This window comes from Colias philodice, chromosome 3 (assembly GCF_061535455.1).
Source record: "Colias philodice isolate Cphi_HAF_F1 chromosome 3, ilColPhil1 Martin Lab GWU primary, whole genome shotgun sequence".
NCBI classification, from domain to species: Eukaryota; Metazoa; Arthropoda; class Insecta; order Lepidoptera; family Pieridae; genus Colias; species Colias philodice.
This window is the reverse complement of record NC_143088.1, coordinates 10371988-10397283: the sequence shown is the minus strand read 5'-3', so window position 1 is coordinate 10397283 and position 25296 is coordinate 10371988. Positions and strand designations below refer to the sequence as shown.

The following is a 25296-nucleotide window of genomic DNA, read 5'->3' as shown; positions in this document are numbered from 1 at the left end:
ACAAAGCTTTAAAGTCAAACACAAAGTCAATTATTATTTATTATACATAATTATTAAACTTTTGTTTTACTTAACATTACAGTTATCTGGATCAGGCTATTCGTCTTCATTCGAAGCTACATTATAAATTTATTCTCAAGTTTATTGAGTTCAAATTTTCACATTTTGTCACTTTGTTTTCGTAACAAATACTGAATAGAATCCGTTGTAAAATTTTGTTTTCATGGAGTCGTTAGCGTCTCGTAGGGGTCCGTGAGAAATACAATTTATATTAATTTAAGTATTTCAGTGATGGTGTAATATTTTGGTTAGACCATAATATAAAGTAAATTTATTGTGATTAATTAATATTTTAATATATTCATACATATAATAAACAAAATATTGTTACTTAAAATAGGTATATTAAGCTTTCAAAAGATGCAACAATAAGTCACTAGATATATTAGCAGATATCTTTGTACTAGGAATAGTTATATAGCATTTTTATCTAATTTCATCCCCTAAATATTTTTATTTACATTAATTGCTACGTTGAGAATAAATAGAGGCAAAAATTTAAATTAAACCATGAATTTAAACCATGCGATCACCTAGTATAAAAGTAAAATATAACACAAAATTATACGGAATCCCTTGCTAAAACTAAAATCACGCTTAGCCCATTTTTCCGGGTGCAAATAGTTCCCGATAGCACTCGGGATTCAACGTCGCAACTTGATTGATGATACAAAGGTCTGTTACTGTTACAGATAGTGTTCCTAGTTAGCATTTGTTTATTTTGTTCTGCCTCAACACCTGTTATAAAGTTATAGTGATCCATCCCAATATTGTTGTTAACTACTAAAATATTATTACTACTATTTATTACGTCACAATAAAAAATGGAAGGCTTTATTATTTCAGGTGGTGTTATTTTTGAAATGAAGATGGAAAATTTTCTATGGAAAACCATTACCGGAAAAGTGCAAGGAAGTGAAAATGCAGGCGGGAAGAAATGAACTAATGAAAGAGGGAACCTAGTTCATTATGCTTACTTTGTGTTTCATCGTTCAATGATAAAAACTTTTACTAGACAGACAAAAAAACTTTCAGGACAGACTTTCTATTATAAGGACTAAAAAGCATATATTTTGGATTCCACCATAAATTAAAATGAATCACTTTGTATTATACATGTCAATATTATATAAAAGATTGTAGAAGGAGCAGTTTTATTCGCTAATAACCTTGTGCTTTCATATAGTGAATCAATTGCCTCTCTTCTAATTAAACAGCTTTCTGATAGAATTTCAAGTGTCTGAATGCAATAAGATTTGCGTAGGATTAAAGTTACTCGTTATGAGAAATATGAGCTTTGCCGCCTCAAGCTGCTGTATCGTATTCGGGAACACCTGAGCGTCGAAGTACGAATCCGACTATGTGAGAGCTTGGTACTCTCTAAGTTTAACTATGCCGACGTCATGTACGGGCCCAGGTTACTACGTCGTAGTAAGAACGCGATACAGCGCGTTCAGAACGCTTGTGCGCGTTTTTGTTGGGACGTTCCCCCACGGTCCCATATTACTCCGTACCTGATGGAGGCTGGATGCTTAAAAATGGAAAGTCGTAGGCGGTTACACCTCGCGTCTCTACTTTTTGGAGTGGTAATGACAAAGGCGCCAAAATACCTCTATGACAAGTTAGCATGGATGGGAGAGGGCAGCGTTTATGCTACCCGTTCCTCATTTTGCAAATTAGCTATACCAAGGAGTGTCACAGCTGCTTTCAGGGGAAGTTTTAAATACTCCGCAACTATGTGTTGGAACAATCTTCCACCACCAATATTAAACTCCATCTCATTAAACTCTTTCAAACAAAAATACAAAAAATATTTATTACATGAGTTTAAATTCCAACCTTAGTTGTGTGATGGGTTTAACTTTTACTATGTTTAAAAATATTTTATATTATGTAGGTATATGATCTATCTGTCTATATTATGTATTTATTATTATGATTTAATTTTAAACATTTATCTATTTATATGTCATGTTAAACTATCTTAAGTACATGTTTTTGCTCTTATTAGTTTAAATTATATCATAATATTATATTTTTGAACGCACTGCCGCTCCAATCGCTTCAAAGAGGGGCCACTGAAAATCAGTGTTGCAACAGCTGCGTTGCAATTTATGCTGAGTGGCTACCATTTTGGCTCCACTTCTTAATTTTATATCTTTTAATTTAGTTATATATATTTTAATTTAACTGTGTTTGAATTGTATTGTCTTAATCTAATTGTATTGTGTGCGTGTTATTTTTTTGTGGAGTCAAATAAATTATCTTTCTTTCTTTCTTTCTTTCTTTCTCTTATTATGGTTAATATTTAGTATACAAGGTAACAATAAAACACGGTACAGTATTTAAAAATATTTATTTTCCTATTTTTTCGTACACAAAGATACAGAATAGTAATAATTATTCTCTAATTAAACTACATTATTTATAAACAAATAATTACATCACAACGCTTGCTAATGATAATTATTCACATCGATATAAATTACTTAATAAAATGTTTATTGTATTACATAATTTAAAATATTAAGGTAACTTTTTTACATAATTCGTCCATCTAATTAATGCAAATTACTCAATAATCTTACAGATATTTCACATAGAGTGCACACAAAAAATATTTTCAGGAAATTTACATATTACGACAATTTAGAAGATTTATAAATTTTGTTGGTACAATGTTTTATATATTTTTTAATTTAGTTTTCACATCGAAGAAATAGTTTAGTATGAAAACTTTAAGGTTACAAATCGTATAGAAAAATACAATGATCTCCCGAAGTAGGTGGTATATTTTAGGAATTGTGACCTTATAAGTTCACATATTTCATAGACCGTTTAAATACATAGATAAATGTTTTTCTTCACTTTTAAACTTATGGGTTACATTGACTTTGGAATTGCTTCCATAAAATTATTAATTGTCATAGGGGGGTGGTTTTTAGAGCCATACTAAATGTATACATTCGTCTTCAAAAGAAATGAATACAGAAGATTTTTCTAAACTATGTCATGCAAAATTTATTTTCCAAACTACATATTACACGTACACATCAAAGATCTTGTATTACATTTAAATTGATTTAATTTTTCAAACACTTTCATTGTTCATAAAATTTAATTTTCACTTTTTACAAACTTAGAACATAAATTACAAAATTTTCACAAAGAAATTACAATACATTCAATCTAATTTAAAATTCTTTTAGTTTCAATACAATTTACTAAAACAACAAACTAACAAAACAATTTTGATACTGAGAAGCAGCTTCACAACTTGCTGAATAACTGCCACCTTCCATAATTTAATTAACATTTTACACAATATTTGTTGTTAAGGCGCCTGTTACACGTAAAGTATATCTCTCCTACCTATCGTCATTAGTCAGTTCAATTAATTGTTACAGGTCTGATTTTTTCGAAGGATTGGATAAAATTCATCATTACGCGAGTTACAGGTTTACAACTACGATACGATACACTAGCTATTATTAATTATTGGCGAGGGTAAATACTTTACGTGTAATATAAACCAAACACGACACGGTTTACCGGAGAGGTCTACCGTACTATTATTAGGTAGTTAGGGCTATTTAGGTACGTCTGCAGCACAGGTCAACCGAACATAAGTAGGCTCAAAAACTGCACAGGTTTATCACACAGCAAGGAAGGTACAGCAAGCGTAGAAATGTACCTGAGAAAGTACGTCAGCTATAGGCGTCTTATTGACAAAAGTTGTGAAACTGCCTATGACCACTAAACGATTAATATCTAACACTATAATCTCCCAATGGTGGTTCAATCATGACAGTCTCGGTCTCCTGCGCAGGGGCGGTGGGCATAGCGGAGGGGCGGAGGGATATCGCGAGCGGGAGCGCGGAGCGAGCGCACAGCTGCGACGCGCCGCGGGTGGAGCCCGCCGACCTGTAGCGGGTGCAACGACCACGTCTAGAACGGGGGAAGATGTTTAGCTAAACAAATACCTAAGTAGTGAAATTGCCTATAATTCAGCGCTAAACAATCAATATCTAACACTATAATCCCCCAACAGTCCTAGAACGGAGGACGGACGGACTTGTTTAGATCGTGCTCGAAAGTTGGGAAAAACTAGGTTTGTCATTTTAATTCAAAGTTTCACACATTCCGAAGTAGTGAAACTACCTATCATAACGCTAAAAGATCCATATCTAAGATTATATTCCCCTAACGAGGTCAATCATTACAGTCTCCGTGGTATCCTGTTTAGATTTCGGTCGAAAGTCGGTATAAACGTAGATATTTTAGATGATTGACGGATTTCTTACTGCAAGAGAAGCTAAACACATCGCGAAGTAGTGAAACTGCCTATATCCAACGCTAAGCGATAAATATCTAACACTATATTCGCCCAACGGTGGTTCGACAGACAGGTAGCCCATATAGACCTGTAGCAAGCGCAATGACCACGTCTAGTACGGGAGGGGCTGTTAATATCGTGCGCAAAGTTTATAATGTACCTAGGTATGTACGTATTATTATATCTTGAAGAAGTAAAACTGGCGATGACTGATGATGATATATAATATAACATTGACGATTGGGATTGGGATTGGGATTTGTACTTTAACTATATAACTATGTATTCATTAATTATGTAGAGGACAACTTACAAGGGAAAGATTTAAAGAACAAAGAATGTTTACAGTTTTAAAATAATATTATTTATTAATTTTAATATTTATCCCACGGTTTCGAACAATTCGAGCGAGATCATGAGCGTACATCATGGTTTTTAAAGATGATGAATGCAGCAACTCACATAAGATTTATTAGTAACATAAAAACGAAAAAAGCTAAAAAAGAATGACTTTCACAGTTGTCTGGAAAATTTTGAATGTCATTCTCATCTAGTTAAAGATTTACAGGTTATAATGAGTTATGACTTCTATATTCGTAACATTGTAACACGGATGTTTGTATTGTTTACACTTGCAAGTTTGAATTAGTTTTGAGAACATTGTTGGTAGTAATTCAAACTTTGATGTATGATTGTATGATCGCTGACAATACAATGTATGGAAAGTTAGTAGGACGAACATGAAACTTGCAAGTAACACGTTATATGTATGTCTTGCTAAATTTTCGCGTATACAACGGTCATATTTTGTCAATTTCATTTGTCAAGTGGAATCATAACGAGGTTATCTTTTTTTATTCTGATAATGTTAAAAAGTTCATATTTTATCAAATTTGTACTGAATTTATGTGTATGATAATTTTCTGGGATTTCCGTATTTCATTTTTTTATATACTTCAAACATACTTTGAAATTTCTCAATTAATTTGTATCTACTATTCAGTCAGCTCAAATTCGTCTGTAAGTTGAAATAGTTTTAGTTCTATTAATGACAATAGTTGAAACTTGTCGATGCTGACGACAGAGTAGTTCGGAACCTCAAACAAAGGTCTTTTCAATAGGATACCTTTAGATGGAAATGAAACGCACACCAATAATGCATTTTTAATGTAAATATCAATTCATGGCACATTTTTAACACTTAAATCTTGTAAGGCATAGAAAAATATAACATAGAAAAAGTAATAATTTCCCAGTCGCGCATATTTAAACTCATTAAGATTTTTAATCGTGTTGTTTTGTTTTTTAGGTTGTCGTAAATTTTTTGTTTATGCTTGATTTTTATGTGCAATATTGTTAGTTTTATCTTCATGTAAAATAAGAAAACAATAAACTGTAATCTGAATAAGTTCAAGTCACAATAACTTCAATTATTCATTTATTATTTCTCAAGCACTCTTGACAAACAATACAATAAGAATTCATAATATTCCAAAAAGCAAACAATATCTTATCTCCATAGCCAAAGAAAGCTACGACTCAAGACCCTTAAAAGTAATTAATCCCGGAATGTTACAAGTACTATCCAATTGACTCGATTTACATTACTTGCTACAAAACGTGCTGAGACTGCATTTGTTTTATCGATAGAATCGAAGTAATTAGTTCGATGTAAACGTGCTAATGTGCCTGTATTTTCTCATAGAGAATGATTTTTATTTGATAGTTGATTAGCAGCATTTTAAGTGTTTTTAATCATGTGGTGCGGATGCGGTGTTTATATCAATGTAGAAAATGATAGTTGCCTATTCAACTTAGTTATGGTCTACAGTTTTTTAAGGGTTATCTTTAAAGGGATTAGTAAAGTAAGCGATTGGTAAAGATACAAATATATACTAAACTTTGTCTCAAAATTTTTGGGATATATTATCTCTTTGATATAAAAGATCAGAACTATAATGATTATAGCAACCTATAATAATTCAAAACCAACACTTAAAACTATTTAAAATGTTTTACTTTTAAATAAAAATAAGCTGAATATTATAGTAGTATAACAGTTGATATAAAAAGCATATTTACTAAATTTCTTAGAAAACATGCGATCGTTAGACGGAAAAAATAAACATTTTGAAGTCTCATTTCCTCAATTTAACCAATCCGTAAAAAATAACGGAATGGAGCAAACCACTCAAAGATTTTATCTAACTGGATTCACAAATGATACTCGACGTTAATTAATGTCGACTAAACAATAACACCAGAGCTTTAAACAATTTTCAATCTGTTTGCTTTTGGAGCATTGCCAGGTTTCCGTCCATTTAGTATGGATCTCTTAATTATTATACTTTTAAGTGTTGTAATTGGCATATTCATTGGCAAATTGGTTATTTTTTAACCTTTACAATTAGTTTTTTACGGATTCACTTATCAAATTACAATTCTGATTAACTTACATAATACAACAAAACAAGTTTTACTGTAATTTGGGCCTGAAAATTATTTCTTCAAATTAATTATATAAACTATAAAGATGACGAAAATTAAATCACATCAACACGGGTAAGGAAACTGAACAAATGCAAACAAACAGCGAGGTCACAGACATCTATAAAACCTGAATCCCTGAGAAATCTGAATCGACAATGATATAAATGTGGTTTCCCGAATCCCGGCAAAGATAAGATGTGTGAAAAATTGATGGGATCGAGTATTTGAGGACCTAAATCCACAAGATCACGTTAACCATGTGATCACGTCTTCTATTAACCCACTTTTCCTAAAATATTGACATAAATCATTGTACTCAAATAAAAACTATATCAAATTTTAGATAGAAAAACTGTTATTTCAAGGAAGACATGTAAGTAATATTATGAGTGATAGGCAATTGCTATAAGAAAAATATATCCTGAGTTTATCGTTGGAGATCCTGAAATATTTTAACGGACGAATAAGTGGAAATGAAGAATATTTTACTAAGAAGAAGAAAATATAGAAGTAAAGTACCCAACTTGCATCGGCATTTTCATATTCTATAGTTAGAGATCATAAAATACAAATGAGAGAAATCCTGCTTTAAAAAAATAACACATAAAATGCACATTACATACAATCAACAACAGTCAGTTAAAATGTCCGTACAAATGCTATCCATGGACATAAAAGAGCTTCAACTCGTAGACAATGTCTTAACCCCGGGAGTAAGTTTTTAATTAGTTGAACTATTTCATAGCCCGATCAAGCTACATTGTCTCGAGAGAGTCTATTTTGGTCTGGATACTCATTTGGAACGACAATGATAGTTGTAAACAAAGATAATTTTAGAAGGCTAGTGAACTTACTACTTTTAGCTTTTGAAAGCTTCAAAATATTTTTCGCTTTAACTAATGAAAAAAAATTCAAAGTTTTTCAAAAAGTATAATAATATTTTGTACGCTTCTATTAATGCTTCATAACATTTTTCTTCACAATATCTTAGTTATCTGTTTTCAAGGAACATTTAACATTTTTTCATTTAATTTCACTAAGGATGAAATTAACGCGACAAGGCGTTCAAATTACACAATTAATTAAGGGAATTGTAATAAATGCTGACGTTAATTGCACGTTTATTTGCTTTTGTTTTATAATTTGTACTTTTAAAGTGAAATCGAGTCTGTTTCGTGATACATTTGCTGTGTAACAAGTAATTGCGTAAGATAAATAACGTCATTCTTCTAAAACGCAATAAAATATATTAGATGTTACTTCTAAATTTTACAGAAACCATTTTTTTTATTCATGTTTAAATATTGTCAAATTGTTGAACCGTAAATGATAATTCGAAATGATTATATGGAAAGTGGATAATTTCAAATTAACCTTGACTTTCCCGTCTGCAAAGAAATTTTTCATTAGAAACGGATAGTCATTAAAGAAATTATTCACGATCTTGTGCGTCAGCGCCGCCATCAAACATAAAACATTTTAATAAAGAACAAATGAGCATCGTATATTTGTTGGAAAAGAACCTAGAATTTTCTAGAATGTTTAAAAGATTAAGAGATATGAACACGTCATTTATTTATTAGATTCTTCACTGAAAAGTATTAAGTAATAAATAAATCAAGTGACTATAATAAAACTATGAAACTTTTATATTAATTATACTAGTTATTAAGAACATATAACAGCATTCTATAGTAAAGAGTAAAAAGAGAAAAATATAAGATTAATAGCTTATAATGCTTTGAACAAAGATGAATTAAATTGATAGCAGTTTTCTATTTGAACTGCATTTATTATTATTCAATCAAATAATTTAAAATAATCAAATTATGCCTACATGACTTTATAAGGAACTAGATTTCCGCCCGCGGCTTCGCCCACGTTTTTGAAGAAAAACTCGCATAGGTCCCGTTCCCGTGGGATTTCCGGGATAAAACCTTATGTGTTAATCCAAGTTACCTACTCTATATGTGTGCTAAATTTCATTGTAATCGGAAAGTAAGTAAATAGTATATTTGCTTACCTGCTGCAATGGCATTTGAGTAATCGCAAAAATGCTGCCCTGAAAGTTCTGTTGAACACAGTGTATATGATGGGGTTTATTGTAGACGACACATAGCCCAGCCATAGGCAAATGTCTACTACGTGCTCTGTGAAACAAGTTATATATTAGTTTATAAACAATTCATTAATAAGTAATTTAATTAAACAAGTAGGTACAATACTTATATATTTCTTAATTCGATTCAGTTTATATTCATTATAAATTATTGAAATTACATAAAATAAACATCACACTGAACCTTGGATAAAATAAATGCACAAACAGACTAACACAATTTTAGCAACCATCTGTGATTCAAATACTCCAGCAACCTTCAATATACATTTCAAAAAGCACTGCATACGTCCAAAAATGTATCAGTCAACAATTTATTATTTTGTGTTACATACTTTATTTATTCAAATAAGGGCCGATTTTTCAATGCTTGGATAAAACTTATCCGTCCAATAAAGTATTACACCATAATATTAAAATGTCACGTAAACTTTCAAATACGGGCAATTAGAATATGTTTTTAAAATGGTAGTTTTATACATTATTCGACGAATAAGTTTTATCCAAGCATTGAAAAATCGGCCCTAAATCAAATTCACATATTCAACACATTTATCTTACCTGGCACAATACAAGCTGGGCAAGCAGCGAACAATATATTTAACAAGAAGAACGGCGCCCAACACAGTACAAACGTAAAGAAGACAAGCCCGAGCACCTTGGTTGCCTTCTGTTCATTTGCAACTGCGTTCGCTGAGAGGGATCTTCCTTTTTTGCGGTTTGTTAGAAACCTGTTTGTAGTAAATAATATGAGTTGGTAGCAATTTATTATATTGTGTGTTTCAAACATTTTGCTAATATTAAAGTGGCGTCTGATTAAGTAAAAATAATTTTTGATATCGACTTTGTAGGCATTTTTTCTAAAGTCACGGACGAATTCTACCTATACCCGTGGCCCTGTCGTTGATGCGGCTTGACGGAACACAGTGGGGTTTTGGTCGGTAGAAATCTGACATAACCCACGGCCTCTTCCCCGGAGGATATATATACCCACGGCCTAGATAGATACCCACGGCCTCCGGGGGAGGGGCCGTGGGTTATGTCGGATTCCTACCGACCAAAACCCCACTGTGTTCCGTCAAGACGCATATTGGTAGAATTCCTCCATGACCCCCGCACTACGGCTTGCTCGAACAGTATACCTACTATTTTCTGTAGATTGACACTTTTAAAAATTCGTTATATCTTTTGAATGGAATATCCAATTCTTTTCATTTAAAAAGTATTTTGCTGGTATTGAAACAGTCTATAATAAAACATCATTTAATGGGATAAGGATTAATATATGTGTATGGATAACATGGTTTGATTACTGTCGGCACTTCTATTTACTTTGAAAACGTAAAAAAGTTGTTGTAGTAACATAACTACTGAAGATGGACATATGGTATCGCGGACTTTCTTGTAGATATTGATCCATTCTATAATACCGTAGAACATTTTTTTGTTCTATCTTCAATAGATTCCGCAGCGCACGCGATGACAGATTTTTTATTGAGGATTTTTTTACACCTTGGGTTACATTATTGCATTTTTGGTAAGGATCTCTAATTTTTTTGAAAATGCAATATAGCCTATGTTGCTCAGTAAAGATGCAGCTTTCTAATGGTGAAAGAATTTTTGAAATCGGTCCAGTAGTTTTTGCGTGAAAACCATACATACATACATACATACATACATACTTACAAACTTTTCCTCTTTATAATATTATATAGTATAGATGTAGTAAAGGGTTTATAAAGTAGTTATCTTTATCGCAATACAAAAACAAATCTGTGTATTTAATAATCATAACAAATACTTCAGATTTCGTGAAACTAGAACAAACAAATGAAATAAAAGCTCATTTTTTAAAGAGCGTTTGAAAATATTTTCATGAAATATTCGCAGAAATTATTTCTTAACTTATAAAAGCTGTACAGTTAGAAATATCTTTATAAAAGCATTATAAAAGGCAAAGAGCTCAAAAACTTCTAATCGTTAAAAGTTTTATTTAATCATACGTATCTATAAAAGGAATATGCTAAAACGTTATTCTAACTGTAAACAACTTTAACATCCTGTTGAAAGATAATTTCCCAGTTACCTGGAGACTAATTCCCACATCTCACCGTTTCAAACGTTACGCGGCAGTCCCAAAACAATAACTTGCCAACACTGACACTAGTTGAAATGTTTTGTCCCGCATAACTTTGTCCTTAGTGTAAATGTTTGTCGAATATCTCCCTGAATAGTCGCTTTGGACACAATATATACAACCAGTAGGTAAACTTCATACAACACGTTTGAAATGGCTCACGCACACAAGCGAGCGCGTTTACGAGAATAGTAAAGGTATTATCACAATTGACAGATATAAGAATACCCTTACGATTCTCGTAAACACGCTTGCTTGTGTGCGTGAGCCATTGTACGAAGTCGAACGTGTTGTATGAAGTTTCCTTACTGGTTTCGTATTTCGTATTTGAGCCATAAAGGCCGGTTTAGTCATCATTCATCATCATTTTTGGCCACGTAGGCACGTTCTATCGGTCATACGGTTTGGGTATCTGTATATTGTGGTACTGGGTACGATGGATGCTTTAGGAGCCCTTTTTAAAACGTTATATAAGAGGAATATTCCACGAAAGTTTTTGATATTCTGTATGCAAGATAGATTTATTATTCAGTTTGACACGAAAATGATAGCCGCGAAGCTGTGGCGAGCTTAAACTAGTTTAGACTGCGTTATATCATTTTCACTTTTAGAAAATCTCTCGTTCATAATAAACCTATGAACGTATTTTTGAATCGTCTTCGTCAATTTCATGTATTAAAAATTTTAAGTAAGCCCTTTCAATGGTGTTATTTTAATCATATGCTTATATATTTTAACTAAAATAGTAAAACGTTTATTTTTTTTACAAAAATGTACATGTGAGTGAAATTGTATTTCAATATTTTTACAAGAACACTTAAACGAGCAGTGGTTTTATTATATAAGCATATTTACAGAAAAGTAAATGAAAACTATTTTCACTCTTAAATTTCTAAACAGAACATATAGCTCGTTAAAAATTTCCGTCCAAATATAATACAACTATAATGTCCAAACTGTCTAAAATGACTCTTTATTAAAAGGACATTGTGCTTCCACAAAACGAACGTTGTGCTGAACCGTGCATTATTAATTTTCAAACTTTTCTAGTGAATGTGCACTTCAGTTTCAAACAATACCACAATAGTCGAACTGCTGAGAAGCCACGTGTACAAAATACGATTTTGATATTTCACGTAAGTTTGAATTAAATGTGTTTTTCTTGTTTGAAACTAGTTATTTAACTCTATTTTTGTAATAAGTAATTTATGTTAAGTTCCAAAAACAATGATTTTAAATTACAAATTAAATAATGGATCTAATCACAGCACAAACGCGATAAGAAACTCTTTGATCTTGCTTGGTTGAGCATAACAGTAATTAGTGATGGATAATTATAATTATTATATGCAGTTTAACTACCTAACTATAAAATATTATTATTATTTACATCCATACATTAAAACCCGCCTAAAATTAGAACAACACCAAACATCGTCTAGGCATGCATGCTCGCTCTGCCTCTGGAGACAAAACTAACATTTATTTTATACTTGTTAATTTTGGAAAGTTCTGTTTTATGTATAAAAAATACAACCTGAAAAGTCTAACTACTACTACCTTTAAACTGCTCTTCAACAATGCATTTGATAAATGACAAGCAAAAAGACGCGGCTTCGACCTGTCTCGTGACTGAATTTTTTCTATTCTTTAATGCATCATTTATAACGCTTTCGAATGCTTAAACTAAAATATAACAATGTATTTATTAAACAAAACCTGAAAATTCTACCTACATATTAATTTCAGTAATATATTTATTTATATCAAACAAAACCTAACTACGTACCTCAAAGTCAAAGCATTAGGCGCTGGCAAGGCGATCTTCAAGGGCTTCTTAGCGCGTCTTGTTTCAGCGGCTATACTCGCTGGAGTTTGTGTTGCCACGTCACGGCCCTTACGAGAACCACCCGCGCCGTTCCCACAACCGTTCATGTAACTCAGTTGCGGGTGGGATACACTCATACCAATTTTGTTTCTTTGTGACCTAGGAAAGAAGCAATCTTTTGACGTAACAACGTCTTATAATTCGATAAAGCCGGCTGCACGCACGAAAAAACATGACTCATGCGGCGTTACCTCGCTCTGAGGCGTTCCATGTAAGTAAGGCTTGAAGTGTAAGCGAGAGCGCGGAACGAGCGACAAAGAAGCACAATCGGACGTTGTCACGTTCAACTATCGTCAGTAAACCGTCTTTACAGACAACCATTTGTTTGACATCATTTAAAGGCTGTGGTGTTATCTCGACACTTATGAGAGCCAACACCTTTAACCACATGTGGACCTTTAACACAAGTCAACATGACATGCACACCACAAAATGTTGATGTTAACCGCAAAATAATGAAATTAAATGGACTCGGATTTAATTTTTCAGTTTACACAAACCACGATAAGAATTTAAGTAAAGAGATATATTACCGGAATGATTAAAGTAAATTTGGAGTACCTTATGAATAAAATATCTAGCAATAATTATTCTCATGTCCCTTTGAAAATGTCCCTAAGGATGCCATCATTTTGCGGCACATCCGAATGTTTTCGTGAAAGGTAAGATAATGTTACATTTAATTTAATTAAAGTGAGTAATCATTTACACACGCACTGTAAGAACAATAATTTCAACACGAATGTGAATTGGGTGCTCGAGAAACTAATCTGTTCTAATATATTTATGTTATAAAGACGACATCTTTATTAAGACGACATAATATTATCATAGGAATATATCCTTTATTGTTTACATGGATGGATAGGATATAATTATATACCTACTCAATGTAGTTATTCAATAAACAAGTTTAAAATCATGTTCAAATTGAAATTTAGCCATAAAATTTAAGAAATATAAAGAAATTTCATTTATATAAACAAAAATACAAAGCGAATTGCTATTTATTTTTGGTTAACAAAAAAACATGTATTCAAACCTAATTTAATTTTACCTGGAAACAGTAGTGACCCGCCACGTCATATGCCTGGACACAGCGGGAGACAGGTCGGGGGAGCTCCTGGCGTTGGTGCGACGGACTTGCCGCTCTGTGGGCCCGTTGTCGAACGCTCCACATTGTCTATATGAGGAAAATTCGAAAAACATTTTACGATTTAGTGCCCACTTGGAAAATAATGTTATATATCATTTTACGAATAAGTTAGTTAAGATGTTCTCCCAATATTAGTTTATAAAATAAAATAGTATAAATAATATGGGGAGAACATCGCGATATTCAGTATTTACAAGTTTTTTAATTATATGTATATTAAATGTAAGACATTTCCCTATTAATCACATTAAGCGGTTTAATTATTTCAAGCACAATGCACAAAAGAACAATGAGGAAAATCCGTCCATCGAATCTAGGTTACCGAAATCGCCAAAACTGCTGAATTAAAACATAATTTCAAAGAGCATAATTAAGGCCTATACCTGACAAAGAGCTATAATGTTTCGCTTTACCAAAATTCCGTTGCTATTGTCCCCAAAGTAAAAAGTGACATTATAGAAGACCCCACAAAACATTGCGAAATTCGTAATATTGAAACTGTACAAGCGTGGGACAAAAGAAGTCATTAGCTGGGTTAAAACTGCGAGAGTTCAAGTTGCTTTTGTTTCACGGCTTTTGTACGAACTTGCATGATGTATGATAAGTTATCCAAATCACAGCAATTTTGTATGATAAAGGATTAATTTGCCCGTCTATTGGAAACAATTTATCTCTGAATTATATGAATCTTACATATTATATTTCAAAGAGAAACTTTAAGTTATATCAATAAGCGAAAACCAATATAAACAATATTTTACTTTAATATTATGATTGTAATATTTTAAAAATGAATTTCATTTTGTGACAACGAAATTCAATAACACGTATTATTTATAAAAATGAGTTTCAGTGCCAATAATGTAGAATTTTCTATATGAAATATTGCTAACGTTTAAATTTTTGGCACACGACTGAAAAGATTTAATTAACTCGAAATTTAAGGTAAATATATAAAATGAAAAATAGATAAAGCATAACTATTACCTAAACTTCTATTATGAGTGTTAAAATGCTCAGTACTTCAGTGAATTTTTAATCACATTAATATTATAAAACCTCGGTAACATTTTCTACTTATTTTCAACAATTAATGCTCTATAAAGAACTCATAGATAGAGTGTCATTTGTACTGTGTTTTCATCATTAAACATTGTTCTACTCTATGGTTCTACTATTCTATACCATTATTTTAATTTTCAGCAAATTCCATTATCTATATCTTCTTTCTTATATATAAAAATGAATCGCAAAATGTGTTGGTAAGCGCATAACTCGAGAACGGCTGAACCGATTTCGATAATTCTTTTTTTATTATATTCCTTGAAGTACGAGGATGGTTCTTATGTAGAGAAAACGTAAATATGTACCACGGGCGAAGCCGGGGCGGACCGCTAATAACGTATAAAATTCTACTATCTTTAAGCTTTTAGACTATTGTGGATGCTTTTGCCATAATATTATACCATATATAAATCTATCTATAATAATATGTGTTTACATCATAGAATATAAGTAATGTATGATTATTTATACATGATACAATCCGCAATCAAGTTCATACCATAAACCATTCACAGGAGCATAATAATAATCAAACAGAGAATAACATCAATAAGCTCTTACAAAATCACGCGTAGCAAACAATGAATGAAATTGGTTGATAGAGTAATTCCTATGAGTGTTATCGTAACTTATTGATCGTAAAACCACTAATGTAATTGTTCGCTGGAATAAACAAATAACTTACTAACACAAGCTTATTCTGTTTATTTCAATGCAGCGTTAAATCATATATACGATGTGATTTTATGAATTAGTCATAAATAATTAATATATTAAGACTAGTTGTGCCCCACGTATATACACACGTTCCTCTGCTCCTATTGGTTTTGGCGTGATGATATTTAGCCTCTAACCTTCCCCGACATATGAGCTATCTAACACCAAAAGAATTTTTCAAATCGGACCAGTAGTTCCCGAGATTAGCGCGTTCAAACAAACAAATAAACAAACTCTTCAGCTTTATAATTTTAGTATAGATGTATAGTTTATTATTCATGAGGTAACAATAACTTCTATGTATAAGATAAAAGCTTCATTGAAAATGAACACTCGTCCAATCCATAAACATTATTGAAATTACGCATAAATTTATACAACAAATTATTGACAACAAAAATTGATTGTCAATCATTATCGAGACAAACAAATATTGTGATTGGAAACGCTTTTACACTTTATGATGTAAATACTCATAAAATAAACATTAATTAATCTCCATACACAAGAGCTTTTACCGTGGGCTATTTTCCATTCCAATCAAACGTCGAAAAACAATTTCTTTAATGTATCTGTAATTTTTCATTGATTCTAATATCTTAAAACATAAATTTACAATGGAATTATTTATTAGAACCATAAATTTCATAAATACAGATTAAACAGTTTCTACTTAAGTAATTAAAAGAATTATTTTATTAGAATTATAATCTAAATTTATTTTACTAACGCATAAGCTCTATATACAATCATAAACATCAAAGAATCCAAGCCAAGCATAATCTTTATATTTATGTGCCGTATTCATATTGTGTTATTGGTGCTATGAACTAATTTATGAATAACGTAGAGACTAAGACCTAATCTAATTTTTACAAACATTGCTTTGAAACGTTCGTTATTATGAATCTATTTAAGATTAGACTTTAAACATTATAAAAACATGTTTCAAAATTATCAGCGTACACGATATTATATAATAATACAATCAATTTTATAATATTTCACTTAAAATTGAGATCATCCATTAACTTAAAATGAGGGCTTATTTACCCGCACGTTTTTGTGTTGCGACCTGGGACAAATATTATGTTTCAATTTACTAAAAGGTATACTGAGTAAAATAATAATAATTGGGAAAATGGGACTTTTGGCTATCAAGTAAAATATGTATTTTATTTTAAGTGCCAATAAGTATATTAATTTAAACTTGAAATATATTTAAAATTATATTTATGTGAAGAAGATAATACTTACCTATATTTTGATAATAATATCAAGAGCTTATTTCTTGAAAGCTACTAACGAAAAAAGTTTCTTTGGCAAGGTAAGGAAGACAGATCACGCATTTGCTCGATAGTCGATAAGTGAAATGTATCTATCCCGTAAAGAATAAGAAGATGATTAATGCAAATTTTATAACTCCTACGACAAAAGAAGATAATTTAAGCAACTTCATAACTCCTACGACAAAGAGCTTTTTTAATATACCAAAAGAACAACTCGTTTTGAAATAATGTCGGTTAATCTTTTTGTATTTTACGCTCATACTGGCGCTTAACACATTCCACTCTAAAAGAAAAATAAAATAATACTTCATAAAATATATTTCAATTTTCAACGTCAATGGTGAAGCTTTTGCCGGAGCAAGTGCAAAACTTTCGAGTGGCTCTCTGAAATAATTATGTGCCGTAAATAAAGATAAAAATAGTTGAAATTCCGCCGCGCGCCGAAGAACTATTATATTTGAACGAAGCAAAGTTAATTACTCGACGGTATAGTTAGTTTATTTCATTAGATGAGCTTACTGTATAAATGTTTAAAAGATATTATGATAAAAAATATATTTCGACACCGTGTTTCGAACAATGCTACAGCATTGTTAAAGAATTTATTAGGCCAAAGGATACAATGTGACGTATAATTTTTAATATAGTACTAAGTTCAGTAGTTACAACTATTAATTTTTTGTCGGTTTAACTCATAAAAATAGAAGTATGGAGTTCAGTAATTGTACTGCAACCAAAAATAGTACGTAGAACTGCGTTTTAAAAAGAACCCAAAATTGTTACTTTCGATTCTATAAAAACGGATGCATCTACTCTACTGATTGATGTACCCCTCTTGGTCTGGGATCATTTGGAAAGCTTCCAAAACATACGGTAATCAAGCCGAATGGAGATCCTATTACATAGCAAACCGATGGTATTATGTCGATCGCTCCATTGATTTTGAGATGTTTGTTACCAGGCTACGTTATAAAGAACCTTGGCAGTGAGAATACTAATTTATGAATATTTGAAATTACTTACATTGCCAAGGCACAAGTATAAATCTATATCTCAAGGATAAGTATTCAAATAGCAGGTACTATTCTATCTCTAAACTTTCAGCTTCATCTCATATTGTTATCATATTTGTTAGTCTAAAATATTTTAACGCTTTCATCAATGTACATTTTTTTCATTAAATAAAATACTCTTAATTTAGGCATTTTTTTTTAATTCGGCATTACCTACATTACTTAAATTAGGCATTGTCATATTATAATAACTCCTAAATTCTTATAAGAGAATAGATTATTTCAAGATACAACTGACTTTCAAGTAAATAACCTCGATAAGTCTATTATGACGTAATGGTTCAGATGATTAGTTATAACCGTTATTGAGAGACATAGGTTATTACATCGAGTACCAGCGTAATGACGTGTGACTTGCAGGATCCCCTTTTAGCGGTATTACCCTTGAGCCTATTTGATGCGGGTGAGCTTTATTTTCTTATATTTTGACTTAATGTTCTTTTGGTACGTTAATATAACATAAATAATGGTAATGATTAATATTACAAGGTAATATGAGAAAAAATAGGCCTCTATAACAATTAGAAAGGCGTTAAAGACTTGGGAGATGGGAGAGACGATAACTAACGAAAGCCAAAGAGCCAGAAATAGCCAGAATAGCCAGAAATAGCCAAAGAGATATAACAAATTGAAATAATCATAATGAGTGATGTGGTCTTCATGTGATATACATGGATTATTGTGTGAATTTCATATCATACAGTAAATAAAAAAGGCATTTTATTATCTCTAAGATGTCACATGTTATACACGCCCATCTACTGCCCAATGGAACATGCCCAATTACTACTACAATCTTTACAACACAATTACGAAGCAACCTTGTAGAAACTTTTTCACTGATATATTATTTTATGATTTTCGGTAGACTTTTTATATGATTTTCAATGGATGTTTTGACTATATCTGTAAAATTATAAATATCTTCCACAGCACTCAACAGCCAGTTATAAAACAAATATGCAAAATGATTTTGTGGTGTGCATTAACAATAATACATTAGTATAAATCGTAAAACAAATGTATTGATTTATGGCAATAATAAAACATGTTTTATAATACTCGGGTACGTCGCACTATAACAAATGAATTTCATACAACTTATACATGAGTTACGTACAAAATATGTAAATTATTTGGCATTGAAAACGATTGCATGAATCTCTAACTACGAGTATAAAGGATCATAAAGCATTATTCATTTGGATTGAATCCGAGTCTTTTATAAATGTTTGGGAAGGAGTTACGAGGAAAGTTGGTTTGTAATAAAAATAAGCTCAAGTATATCCGAAACTAAGCGCATAAACTGGCCGAAATAGTTCGTGAAAATATTTATCCAGTTTTACTAATCTTACTATGTAAATGCTTATAGATAATATATCACGCAAAACTTTTTAATTGAGCTCTTCAACTATAATTTAATAAATAGCAACTGCTAGTATAAGTGACTCTTGGAAAGTTAGGTTAGCCAAAACTAGTATAGTATTATATTATCCGTGGCAAAAACATTCTTATAATAACAATGGGTTGTTGAAATATTCGAGTCGAAGTCGATCCGATTGGAGCTTTTTAGGATGTTATCGGTTTATTCCAGTTTGCTAATCGTGCAAGTAATATAATGTTATTTCTATTATTCAGAAAGTAATATTTAGCCTCAGAAGATTATTGTCTTAATACTTTTATCAGCTTTTAGTACGTAATTTTCCTTGCAATGGCAACATTAACGTAGCGATAATATTAGACTCTCTTTTTCGTATACCATTTTAGAACATTTTTATACTAAACTCTAGAGGTAAGTTCTCAATTGTTCCAGAATTGTCAGCGATTTAACCATTAGTTCGGGTTACATTTCCCATTCAATACATTGGAAGCACAGTTATAATGTGAATCACTAAATGAAATAGCTAGGTACCCGTTTTCCTCTGGGATTTTGAAACTGTATAGATAATTAGCAAGCGATATTAACATTTGAATGTTCCTATTGCATTAATGTGTTCATTTTAATGGTGGTAATTAAAATTTTGTTTTCATAATAATTGCTTGAAATATACAATCAAATAGTTAATTATTATTTAAATTAGTTTTTAATGAGAATATATGAGAAATGATGATATTTTACGTTTGAAAAATATAATGTTTCTCGATTCTATTCGCATGTTATATTGACAGTAAAGGAGCAGAATGGAGAAAGGTCATTAAAAATGGAATCAATCTTGCTTGCTTCGGTTATATATCTTTTAGAAAGACTTTTGTTACATCCATTACGGTTATTTTATTGCATGCAATAATTGCACTACCATCCATAATATAATGAAACTAAGTTTCTTAATACACATGATAAGAAACAGATATTTATTTTTATTGGATACATGTGAGTTAGTTTAACATTATATTTATTTTTATTTTTTATCCACTTGAACCTAAGTTGTCCGAAGTAACTACTCGGTCGGTGGTTGATAGTTTTGATATTTTCAAGAAATATAAAAAAAAACATGTACTTAATACCCTATCAAAGACTTATTTTTAATAATTTATAAAATTTCGTTATCATTTATTTTCTTACCTTCTTTGCGTACCTCCAGGCACAGGCGTAGCAGCAAGCCTCGCCTGTCTCTTCAGCAGCTGAACAGTCAACGCAAAAGATGCCACCATAGTCAACATTGGGATATAGAACGCCACCAATGAACCGAATATCCAGAACAATCTATTGTTTATCACGCATAGCTCTGGGGTTGGCATTATGTTCTGTTTGTTGATCAGACCTAGAATAAATAGTTTGGTTTAATTCTGAAATGTCGGCTCAGTCGATAAAATAAATAATTTACTAAATAGATTTTGACCTAATGGACACTCTTCACAATGCGTTGGGCGAGTAGAAGCAATCACGATACAATATAATTATATCTATGATCGTCCGATATAGATGTTTTTTTTTATTCATAATCGCCATAAACGCAGCAATCACCGACGATCATTTGTTGGTACAACGCTGCCGATTATGAAAAGGGCCCATAAGATTTTAACTTTGTTAATTAATAGCAATTTCCTTTCGTCAAATAAATGTTAATTGGAAGTAAATTTTGTAAATTAATATTAAAAGGGTTCGAACAATAGCTAATTATTAAAAAATTAACATAGAACAGCAAAATTTTTCGAAATGTATAAAATTATTAGGGTACACGAAGTCTTTGAAATATAGCAATAATCTAATAAAAATTTAATAACAAGCTTTTACTCCTGAAATAGAAATTCTAAAGCCAATCGTTACGAATTGTGTAATTTAATTCTTTGGAGCATTTTCTTATTACAATATATTTTTTTAATAATGTTTATGAATAAGTAGGATATTATAAGCGTACAAATATCAATGTTTTGTTAAATATTTAATATAATTTTATACCCTCAATATCTATATTTAATTGAAAAATACGAAATGGAATTTCAACAATGTTCATCTCACCAAATTAGTAAGACTTTAATAAAAAACCGTTATCCGAAATCGCTCATCTAATCAAATAATCTTTGAACATCGGACGCATCAGATTCCAATCAGCAAGTCAAAGTTTAAATTACGCACAATAAAGCCTCGATCGTTGTAGCCTACAAAGAGGGATTAACTGAATTCTCTCTTTGACGCATTTTTTCACCCTCACGTACATGATTATTACGTTCAGAACAATTTCACTTGGACCCCCGCCATTTATTATGCCGTACGCGTTCGTCAAAGAATATTTTGATGTTTTCTCTTCGCATTCAAATGGGAAATTACATACTTAGGAATATTCACTTCGCGGCGAGATTGAGAGCGCCCTATATGTAGTGCCGATGGAAGAGCCCTTAATGGGCACTTTTGAAAAATATGTGTAATATATTTTGTTTATGGATGTCTTTTGAATGTCAGGGGTGCTACTACTAGATACAATTTAAATATTTTCATGAAATAGATTAATATTATTTTCATAGCCAAGAATTTTTTAGAATGAACGCAACGTAAATATACGTAATACACTTAAGATTTAATTATAATTTAATACGACGACGACAATAATTTTAAACTTTGCCTGTCACTAGTTCAAAATAATCGGTACCTAATTATTACATTTACAAAAAAAATTGTGACTGCTTTTTTATGTGACGAAATATTATCAGAAAAACGTTTACAAAAAAAATATAGTAGGTATGTAAGTTATCCTTTTATTTATTCGATATTATAAAGTTATATCTCACGTTTGAGCAGTTTTGCCCTTGTTATATGGTATTTTCCATAGGTATGTAACGAGGTTTCGAGATTTGTTATTACATGGAAAATCGCCGAATGCCGACAACTTTTAGGAGGTTATGAGTGAAATGATTCATAAAATAGGGCACAATTCGATTTTGGATCACGACCTTCTAACTTTGTTCGTATGAATCGCTTGAGTTATAAAAATATCGAAAGCTTTGAAGCGTGGGGGTAACTTCAATTATACGTAATGTGAAAACGATTATATGCTGTAAAAAGGTGATGAGGGTGACAGGCTGTTCAATTATGTGTTACAATTCAAGTTAAAAGAAGTATGTTATGTTATTTCTATTATTGTAACATCAATGAGTACGTTTGTGCTGTTATATCAAAAATAATTGATGTAACGCTTTTGAAACGAGGTAAGTACAATTTATAATAATCTATTGATTTGCAAAAGTAAGTCGTATGTACGTATGTTTAATATAAATGGATATAGGTAATATGACTCAATACTTTAAATATGCCTTGGAAAAAATTTCAAAAAAACAGCAGCGAGAAAACATACAGAATATAATATAAATACAGGAAGTGGAGGGCATCCAATTGCTTGTAACTGAGAGACAACTAAATTAGTGAAAAACATTAGAAACTAAAATAAACGTATCATGTAACTATTAGCTATACATTGTACACCTGCTGCCAAATGAGCGGAAATATCTACTGTAAAAATGAATGATTTATAAATAGGATAATCTTGTAAATTTTTACAAAGAACATACAATTCAGCGAACACATTTTCTTTTGGAGATCGTAAAGATAGTTTGTTCTTAGATTTTGAGAAGACTGTAACATTATTTACGTTTAAAGAAGCTTCGGCAGCTTTTAAACAAAATTTCATATAAAACAGAACAGAAGCTGACAGGATGTAGAGATGTCTCGAAAGAGCATACAGTGCGTTATATGCATCGTATAATTTACTACAAATAAAATAGTTCTTTTCTTTCCATAAATAAATTAATAATTATTTTATGAGAATTGATTAAAAATTATCAACAGATAAATAATCAACTAATAAGACAAATAATCGTTTTTATCAATATTTCAGAATTGCTTTCAGAAAAACTATTATTTACAAAATAATATATTATGATATAAACCATTATCACCATCATAACATTAACCTGCTTTAATAGTTAACTACATTGCTCCTGTTTGCAAGTGAAACGAATGATAATAAACGCTTTCTCAATTAAAATTTCTGGGATAAGAAGTTGGGAATGTTAGCTAAGGAGCATTTCCAACGAGTCTTCAAAGTGCTTCATACTGAGAATTTAAATTTTAATTACATTCCTTCATAGTGCTCCTACATGGTAAAATGCCCCAAGCGACTTATTTAATCATATTATAACACATTTTTATGAAATAAAAAATATTCTAAAAACAACGCCAACTTTTAATATCTATGAAATGTTTTTTTCTAAAATACATGAACATAATATTAGGTATTAAAACAACTGCTATTGACGCAAATATATTTTATGAAATATTTTTTTTCCAAAACACAACGCTAACTTTTAAACAGTAAAGTTTTTTAACAAACAATTTTAGTTTGTTCAGTGCAGCACATCAAAAGCACACAAAGGATTTTTATTTTTCACTGAAATATTCTACACGCAATTTACTAATTACTAAGCTTTTTTGATACAAAAATACGATTTTAGTATAATTATATTAAAATATGAATATATGCCTACAATTCCATTTTAAAATTACAACCGTAGCGTTAAATTGCCGTGGCCTTTTGCCAGCTTTAAAAATATATATATTTTCCGCACGTCTTAAGGTCTTTTCCGCGTGGCTGCTTCTCTTTCAAGTAAGGAAATGCTTTACGGCCAAATAGCATGCACGATAAAGGCGAAAAGAGCCTACGCATTTGTATTTTAATGCGTGAAAAGGTTTGTGAAATATTCTAAGAAATATTTAAGTTTAAAGTACTTATAAAATGAGTTTTCATAAAGAAATAATTTACTCTGAGATTACAGTTAGTGTTTTCATTTTTGAACGAAATCTAATCTCATTCTTTGTTTTTTTTATAATTTGAAGAAACGGAAACGTGTCCGTCCAAAGCTCACTTGGCGTCGTACTGTTATCGCAGAGGCCAAGTCAATTGGAAAATGCTGGAGCGAGATAAAAAAAGCTCTAAAATCGAGACGCATAGCGAAGTACTGTTGACGCCCTTTGCCCCAGCTAGAAGCCTAGGATATTAAGTAAATAATTTGAAGTAAACATTATCGATATTATCATAACGCTTTTTATTTACATGGTTGTAACAGACGTTTATATGTACTGCCCGTAAGTTCTATAGCTATGCGAAGGGATATTTTATTGTAATCGTACAACGATATCGAAAAATACATTTAAAACCTCTTCCTGATTATAAACTATTAATCTATTAAATTGATCACGAATCTTAATAATACCACACATATTTTTATCACAATAAACCATTCATAACCCAACCGCATACAATAATGGTGCAAGCACTCCGCATTGTACCGTGTGACCACGGACGAATGAAAATCAACCGACGCATGCATTGTTAAACGTATTCGCATTTTCATACTACAAGGGTTTCCCGCTGTTTCTATGTAGTTATACATACACAATGATTCAACAAGTAATTATTCTTAGTGAGAAAACAAGAACCGTGCTGCATTAAAGTTGTTCAAAGCTCATTTGGT

The 25296-nt window shown here is 31.2% G+C and overlaps 1 protein-coding gene across 1 annotated transcript in view; it reads right to left on the bottom strand.

Annotated features, from left to right (window-relative positions):
* Nucleotides 1–2409: 2409 nt before the first annotated feature.
* 5-HT2A (5-hydroxytryptamine receptor 2A) overlaps nucleotides 2410–25296 on the bottom strand; it is a 62731-nt gene continuing 39844 nt past the window's right edge. The window contains exons 5-10 of the mRNA XM_089714812.1: nucleotides 20894–21092; nucleotides 14088–14213; nucleotides 12932–13129; nucleotides 9567–9736; nucleotides 8910–9036; nucleotides 2410–4008 (exon numbers count right to left, since the gene is read on the bottom strand). Of these exons, the coding sequence (XP_089570938.1) occupies nucleotides 3825–4008; nucleotides 8910–9036; nucleotides 9567–9736; nucleotides 12932–13129; nucleotides 14088–14213; nucleotides 20894–21092 (1004 nt within the window). The 3' untranslated portion in view covers nucleotides 2410–3824. The remainder of the gene's footprint in view (nucleotides 4009–8909; nucleotides 9037–9566; nucleotides 9737–12931; nucleotides 13130–14087; nucleotides 14214–20893; nucleotides 21093–25296) is intronic.